This window comes from Passer montanus, unplaced genomic scaffold (genome assembly GCF_014805655.1).
Source record: "Passer montanus isolate IOZ18808 unplaced genomic scaffold, ASM1480565v1 scaffold17, whole genome shotgun sequence".
NCBI lineage: Eukaryota > Metazoa > Chordata > Aves > Passeriformes > Passeridae > Passer > Passer montanus.
Genome location: NW_024364270.1, coordinates 4,413,275 through 4,421,300, shown reverse-complemented (window position 1 = coordinate 4,421,300; position 8,026 = coordinate 4,413,275). Strand labels below are relative to the sequence as shown.

The 8,026-nt window shown below is 44.4% G+C and overlaps 1 protein-coding gene across 1 annotated transcript; it reads left to right on the top strand.

Annotated features, from left to right (window-relative positions):
- Window positions 1–2,395: 2,395 nt before the first annotated feature.
- On the top strand, window positions 2,396–7,130 carry KRR1 (KRR1 small subunit processome component homolog). The gene is made up of 10 exons (XM_039704157.1): window positions 2,396–2,517; window positions 2,885–3,063; window positions 3,523–3,657; window positions 3,903–4,028; window positions 4,123–4,206; window positions 4,807–4,863; window positions 5,345–5,515; window positions 5,684–5,761; window positions 5,888–5,981; window positions 6,471–7,130. The coding sequence occupies exons 1-10, from the start codon at window positions 2,424–2,426 to the stop codon at window positions 6,611–6,613; spliced, it is 1,161 nt and encodes a 386-aa protein (XP_039560091.1). The 5' UTR covers window positions 2,396–2,423; the 3' UTR covers window positions 6,614–7,130.
- Window positions 7,131–8,026: the final 896 nt, after the last annotated feature.

Genomic DNA, 8,026 nt, shown 5'->3' with positions numbered 1-8,026 from the left:
AGCTGGGAGGCCATGCAGACCCTGGGGGAAGGGGTGGTGGAGGGCAGGGATTTACAGCATGCAGCAGCACAGCATCCCCACCTGTGGGAGCTGTGCCCCACCACTGTGGTGGCACTCACACTGTCCCTCCTGCCTGGGAGCTCAGCTTCAAACCAGCGTGCAGAGGACCCTGCTCCTGGGGGTTGCAGCAGTGTCAGTCCCTGTCCCCTCAGTAGCCATTGTCCCCATAGCTACCTGTCATCAGCTTCCTAACCCCGCCGAATGAGCAGTTACTGCACTTCAGCTGTGATTGGTAAAAATTATATACACATGCCATTTTCTGGAAAAGCAGAGCAGGTCTGTGGGAGTATCCTGACCCTATTAGGAATTTAGGGAGTTAGTTTCCTTGTATCCAGCTGGACTGCAGACACTGAGGTAAGAGGAAAGATGAGAAATTACTGTCTCCTTCAAAGAATCAGACAGGAGGGGACCTGAGGACCCTTCTCAAATCACATCCTCCAAGTCTGTTAGCATTACTGCCTCTATTTTCTGTTATTTTCAGTGTATCTGTCTTGATCAGGCAGAGATGCTTCAGGGCAGCACCGGATCACAGAGGGCTGTCCATCGTTAGAAAAGAAGTCACAAAGCCCCAGTCCCTCGGCCCTTACCCCACACACCGTTCACTTCTCCTCCAGCACAGGGGCTCGGGGGCTCGGTGAACCCCCAGGGGCTGGGATGCAGGAGAGGAGAGGGCACATGAGTAGGGTGTCGCTGCCACTCAGAGGTGTGGGATGTACACTTAAGCAAGCAAGCACACTACTCAGAAGGTTGGCAAGCTGTAATTTCTCTTCACACTCTCAACACTGTGGATTGCAGCCTCTCTAACTCTCTCCTCTCATCCCACCAGGAGCATTACTCCCACTGCCCAGCGCTGAAGGCATGCCCCTTCCACAGCCCACTCCCGTGATTTTTTGATGGCCTGCAACACAGGAGTCATCAGACGCTAAACAGGAGCAGAACTAAACTAATTTTCGTCCCTCAAACTCTTTCCAGATCTGCTTTGCTACGCTTTCATAACACGTGAGGTTTCAGGTGAGAGAAGTGCGCTTCATGCGCTTCACTGCGCCGCCTGCCCGCACCCCCAGCGCTCCCTTCGCATCGGGCAGGACCCGCCCTGTGCTCCAAGGCTTTGCAGCGCCGAGGAATGCCAGCCCGGCGAGCAGCCCCAGAAAGCTCCAAGAGCTGAGAGAGGCAAATTTGCTTCCCTGTGCTTGTCCGGGGGCACGGAACCTTTCAATGTCAATGGCATTCGGCATCCAAAGCCCGGTGCCGGGCGGGGCAGGGCTGCGTGGGCGGAGGGGGAGCGCGTTCCCCACCGCCTCCCTCCGTCCCTCCGTCCCGGTGCCGTCCCTCCCGCGGCAGCCGCCGCAGAGGCAGCTCGGCTGGGAGGCTGGTCAATGGCATTCGGCATCCAAAGCCCGGTGCCGGGCGGGGCAGGGCTGCATCGGCTGGGAGGCTCCGCTCCGCGCGGCGGGCAGTGCCATCCAGCGGCACCGGGCAGTGCCATCCAGCGGGACCGGGCAGTGCCATCCAGCGGGACCGGGCAGTGCCATCCAGCGGCACCGGGCATGGATAACCCGCCTCCCGGAGCGCCCGCTGCCCGCGCCTCCTTTCGGCTCCTTCCCTCCTCTGGAACTCTCCCGCCCCCTGCCTGAAGGATGCTGACAGGCAGGAATTAACACGAATAGCTAAAAGCTTGCGCCAACTCGATGTCAAGCTGGCAGAAAGGACCTGGGAAGTCCCGCTCGTTGTGGGAGATGGGGGAGCGCAAAGGGCTGGCAGATGGAGCAGGCGAGGCAAGACAGGAAGGAGGGGCCGAAGGAAAGGTTTTAGGGGTGTCAAAACTGATTTTTAAATGAGTATTTTACTCTGGTACGGATCAGGTGACAGAAACATGCTTCTCATCATTTAGGTAATTAAACATCGTAGAGTGCAGGTTTTTATGAACAGATGTGGTGAACACCTGCCAAAGACAACACTGTCCTCCCTCAGGGTGTTTTTGCTCTTAAAGGTCTCCTCCAGGTCCTTTTGCACCCCATTGGCTTTTCATGACGGAGACGGCACATTTCTGCTTTCATTGAAGGAAATGCTCAGTTACGGGTACAGGAAGGGGCAGGGAGGAGGACGCAGAGCATCCCCCACAAAACCTTGAATTACTTATTTACTATCCAGATTCATCATCTGAACAGTAAGTCATTCCGCTGAACAATGAGGTCTCAGCAGGCATCCCTTTCCTTTGGTTTCCCTCAGGCACCGCAGTACCCGGCTATTTCCGCACGTTTTCGGGCGCACGCTCCGGCCGCGCGCTCCCGCACGACGCGCGGCGGAAGTTCCGCGCGGCCCCGCGGCAGCGCCCGGCCCTGCCCCTTCCGGCGCGCGCGGACATGGCGGCCGTGCCCGAGGAGCAGGCCGAGCCCGGGCCGGGCCCGAAGCACAGAGAGAAGCAGAAGAACAAGAACAAGAAGAAGGCGGCGCCAGGTGAGGGCGGGATGCGGGACTGGCGGCTGGCCGGGAGGGCTGCGGGGGCTCCGTGGGGCGCTGCGGAGCGCGCAGGCCGCTGGTGGTGCTTGCGGCCGGCAGCGGCCGTGCCGTGCCGTGTTGTGGTGTGCCCGCTCTCGGCTTCCTCGCCCCAGTCTGTGCCTTGTTCCTGTGCAATATACTTGAATAATCATCTCGTATATACCAGATCAACAGCGCATATCTCAGCTGCGGTTTTCTTCTTTTTTTTTTATACACATAGTTTAAAGCAGTAGTTTATCTGAGGTCAGAGGAGATGGAAACCACACTCAACAGTGTATTAAATCAATCTTCTTATAACAGTAACTTTTTTTTTTTTTTTAAATAGAAGTTGATGAGTCTGAGCTTCTCACTGTGCCGGATGGATGGAAAGAGCCAGCCTTTACAAGAGAGGATAATCCCAGAGGGCTGCTGGAAGAAAGCAGTTTTGCAACATTGTTCCCGAAGTATAGAGAAGCCTACTTGAAAGAGTGCTGGCCACTTGTCCAGAAAGCCTTGGGTGAACATGTATGAACTTTTAACCATTTTGATACTAGACTTTACCTTTTGGGACATACAGGTCTTACTTAAGCTAATAAAAAGCAAGTTGCTTTTCTCATACTGTGTTTGTGAATTTCTACTGTGCTCGCATTTTGAATTAGCAGTGTCATTTTTTGTCATCAAAATCAGTGAAGAACTGTGTAGCCAGACTTGCAGTTCTTTGCAAATGCTGTCAGCAGTATATTTGCAACAGCAAATATCTCATCATCCAGGCACTGACAGCTTTGCTGTGCTTGCATGCAGGGAGATGAGAGAGGTGGTGCTTTGGGCCTTGTGACATATTCAGTCTGGGCTTTGCCTCTGTGTGTGTGAATTTTCTTAAGCTAAATGTCACTCAAGAAAATAGATTTACGTTCTGTTAGTTAACTGCTTACTGCCAAAGCTGAATTATGATACTGATCTGGTGTTTCTTTTCAAATATTGCAGTATGTGAACGCAGCGCTGGATCTAATTGAGGGAAGCATGACTGTCACTACCACTAAGAAGACTTTTGATCCATATATAATCATTAGGGCTAGAGACTTAATAAAACTTCTGGCAAGAAGCGTTCCATTTGAGCAGGTCTGTAATAAATCCTGAAAGTTTTTATCCATCATAGTGCTTATATTTTGTCTTAAATTCTATCATAATACTTATAAAATACCACATTTTAAAAATGCGGTAATTTCAAGTGAGTCAAGTAAAATAAAATATGTACCTGAAGTAAGTATATCTGAAAGCAAAGGGACAAGAATAAACTGAAGTATTCTCTTGACTCCTGTAAGCAATACATTTGAATTCAGATGCCATTGCTTGCATCTCTTTAGGCAGTTCGTATCCTTCAGGACGATGTTGCGTGTGACATCATTAAGATAGGCTCTCTGGTGAGGAAGAAAGAGACTTTTATAAAAAGAAGAGCACGGCTTCTTGGGCCAAAAGGATCTACTCTGAAGGTATTTCCTATAGGTGTAGTAACCAGACAATACTGAGACCCAAATTTGTGTCAGGTCTTCGTATTATACTCATTTCATTTCTTTTTTGGTGTAGGCCCTGGAACTGTTAACAAACTGTTATATTATGGTGCAAGGCAACACTGTTTCAGCTCTTGGACCCTTTAGTGGGCTAAAAGAGGTAAGATGAGGTAGATGAGCTGTTTGTGTAGCAACCACAAACTTCTGTGCCCAGCTCAAGGGTGGGCAGTATACAAAATCTGGCAATCTTGGCAGTATCTCACTGACTTTTCAGCTGTGTGTTAGTAAGCTACATTTGCATGAATGTCCATAGTATTATCATCTTAGCTGCTGAATTTTGTTTAGACTCCCAAGATCTTTCTGTCTTGGGAAAAAAAAAAAAGCATCTGTGTGTGTTTTACTAACAGTGGGAGAAGACTGCTTTTCAAAAGCAAGTTCTTCATGACACCATAAGATCCATGGTAACATGAAAATAACGTTTGTGGGGCCTGCTGGAGTCTATTAGAAGCATGACAATAGTATTGGCATTTTTAAACTGCTCTTCCTTCCAATTGACCCTGTGCTTTAGCTTTTTAAAAGCTGGAATCAATGATCTTGGATATCTTCTCCAGCCTTAATGTTTCTTAATGTTAAATGTTACTACTTCAGGGTGGCAGAGGTGGGCAGAGGAAGCACAGTATTTTATAGCTGATATTTTAATTGATTAGCACATGAAATACTTGATAAGCTTTCTGTTCTTCTTCTTTTGTATTCAATACAGGTTAGAAAAGTTGTTCTGGACACAATGAAGAATATACATCCCATATATAACATCAAGGTTAGCGTGGTCCACTGCATCTTTGTTTACAAGAAAATGCTATTTCTTCACAGAGGGTTGTATGTTAAAAAGTTACATGTTTCTGTGTGATAATCTATTTTGAGAATTTCTGTAGTATGCTGCTTTATAAAAACCACTGACTTTGATATCCTTCATTTTACTAGGATATATTGCCATAATACCATTATGGCAGTATCTGCAAAATCAAAGGGAACTTTCTTCTTTGATTGTTGGCTTGATACTTGCTCATTTAAATTGAAGCACCTTCTCCAGTGCATTCTGTCCCTGTTTTGAGACATCTTTCTGGTCCTGCTGTTCATAATTAAGCCCCTCTACTCTTACTGAAGTGAAATGTGGAAGGCTTAAATATAGCACATTCCCTCTAAGAAAGTCTAGTAAACTTCTGGTTTGGATCTCTTGGCTTCTACTGTAATACTCTTTTTTTTAATAACTTCTTTGTGACATTCTGAAACTACTGAAGACTTTGATGATCAAAAGGGAATTAGCAAAAGATCCTGAACTGAGGACACAAAGTTGGGAAAGATTTTTGCCTAAATTCAAGCGGAAGAACTTGAAAAAACGCAAGGAGCCCAAGAAGAAGAATACTAAGAAGGAGTACACACCGTTCCCACCTCCACAGCCAGAAAGCCAGGTCAGTTGAAACTTTATTTGGTTATGCAGGAATATAGCACACCTGAAATTGTGTTCTTTGTAGAAAGAGTTGGGGAGGCTTTTTCTGTCATGTTCTGATTCCCTGATACTATACATCTGGCTTATAATGTTTAATTAACTAAGGCTTCTTGCTACTTGTCTTCCATAGATTGATAAAGAATTGGCAAGTGGCGAATACTTCTTGAAAGAAAGACAGAAGAAACGCAAGCAAATGGAAGAGATAAAGGTAAAGTTGTACTAACCCGGGGTCCAGTTAAAAGGCATTTGATTGCTGACTTAGAATCTGATTTTTTTTTTTGTCCTTTTTTTGCCCTGCTCTATTGCTGCTTGACTTTTTTATCGGTAACTTCAGGCAAAGCAAGCAGATGCAGTCAAGAGAAGACAAGAAGAAAGAAATAAAGCTTTTATCCCACCGAAGGAAAAGCCAGCTGTGAAAACAAAGAAAGGTAACCATCTTTTTCCTGTTGTAAAATCTTCTGTTGTCAGTTTCTAAGCTGAGTGATTTTGCAAATACACCCTAGGAAAAAGAAAGCTCATGCAAGAAAAATCCTGATGGTAAGATCCATGCCCAGAGCTTGCCAGGGACAGTAGAAAGATCATCTAGCCAATAATTCTATACCTATAAAATGGCAGTTCTCTGTTGAAGAGTCAGTCTCAATTGGTTGTTCTAGCTGCATCAACTTTTGCCTTTCAGTTTTACAGTGAAGCTGCCATGACTTTTACATGCAAGTAAACAGAAAGCAATACTTACTTGAAAAACTTACATCACAACTTTGGTACAAGATAAATAGTTCTAACATTTTGTAATAGTTCTAACATTTTCTAAAGGTTAAAGTAAAACCACACTATGTATAGAGTAAGAGCTTATGTTCTCAAATGTTGTATTTTTTTAATTCACTGGAGAAACAACAATCTTTGTCTTTCTTACTCTGTAGCCTCCACCGAGAAAAAGATTGATATTGAAGCAATCAAAGAAAAGGTAAAGAATGCAAAGAAGAAGAAATTAGGAGCACTCCCTGAGGAAGAAGTAAAGTTAAAAATGGCAGCAGATGAAAAGAAAAAAAAGAAAAAGAAGTAATTCACCACCCAAGATGTTTACTTGTCACCTCTGATGATGAACATTTTTGCACTCTGAAGATGGGCGATTTTTTGCTGTCAGTATAATGTGGACAAGAAAAGACTAAGTAAATGATTCTCTTTTCCTAAGTACAGTTTAATTAGTGGACCTACAATAGCTGTACAGGCTTGGCAAGGTTGGTGAAGAAAATCTGTGCTAGTGTGTTGTTTCATATAGTAAGAGAATGTATTTGGATAATATCCATCTGTGTAAAGGGAAGATTTCAGAATAGAAACATGGAGGAGTTTGATGTGGAGTGTTAAACATTTGGGCCAGATCACTCTGGGAAGGTAAAAGCTCAGTCTAATTCAGTGAAAGACTACCAGACAATATGCAGCCTCAAGTTGTGGTGATAACTTTTGCTAAACAGGCAAGCTGTATTACTGTATAATGCTTTTATTTTTGTAAAAGCTGATTTTTTTTGTGTCTTGTCTCGATGTTAATAAACTATTTTAATACAATGTTCTTAAATAATTAATCTACTGCACAACCTCCATTGTGTTGTCCTGGAAACAAACTCACAGTTTCATCTGAAAATCAGACAAACCATAATCTTCGTTGCATACCATTGATAAACTGTCATTTATTAGCATTACCGTGATGGGTTTTTACACAGAATATGGTACAAAGTAAGTGTCTTTACATAGAGATTGTGCTGCAGGGAAAGCAAAAAGTTGGGTTATTTACCTTTAAATATATTCCTAGTTTAGTTGCTTCTCGCAAGAATATCTTAAAAATTGTGTTCCTTTTTTTTTTTTTTTGGCACTTGCCCTATTTTAAAGGAAGTTTAGAGGTTTTTCAATTTCCTGAAACTGAAATGTGATGAAATGCACCAGCAGAGCCACTGTTGCTTATTTCATACATCTGAGATTAAAGAAACAAATGTATTGAGGAGGAGATAGAGCCACACTAATGTAATGATTTTGAGTGCTTTTGCTGGGGTTTGGAATTTTGATCACTGCACATGCAGTGGAAATGATTCTCCTAGAAGGATGCAGCTCAATGCCTTTTACGTTCGTGACTTTTTATTTGAAACTAGTAGATGAAAACACTTTTTTTTTTTGTTTGAAAGATGCCACATTGTACCCCACGTTGTATCATTTTGGTATGCCTAAAGGTTTTTAAGTGAAGGTCTTTCTTGGGATTTCCTAAGAGCTGCTGAAGTATATAGTAAATGAAACTGTTGACATGTTGAACTTTAAGGTCTCTGTGTTGCTTCTGTTTCTTCTGGAGACCACACAATTAAACTAAGCAGGAGAGAACTTCTACTGAGCTCATTTTAAGCTCCCTGGACATAGAGCAGTATCTGGTTCCCTTCCCTGCATTCCTCTTTCCAGTAGTAGGATATTACCCCCTGTGGGGGGCAGAGACCAT

What these genes read in the sequence shown, in the direction of transcription:
- KRR1 (XM_039704157.1), top strand. Translation starts at nt 2,424, where the DNA reads ATGGCGGCCGTGCCCGAGGAGCAGGCCGAGCCCGGGCCGGGCCCGAAG. An exon ending in CAAGAAGAAGGCGGCGCCAG is followed by an intron (nt 2,518 to 2,884) that starts GTGAGGGCGGGA and finishes TTTTTTAAATAG; the next exon opens with AAGTTGATGAGTCTGAGCTT. An exon ending in GAAGCGTTCCATTTGAGCAG is followed by an intron (nt 3,658 to 3,902) that starts GTCTGTAATAAA and finishes GCATCTCTTTAG; the next exon opens with GCAGTTCGTATCCTTCAGGA.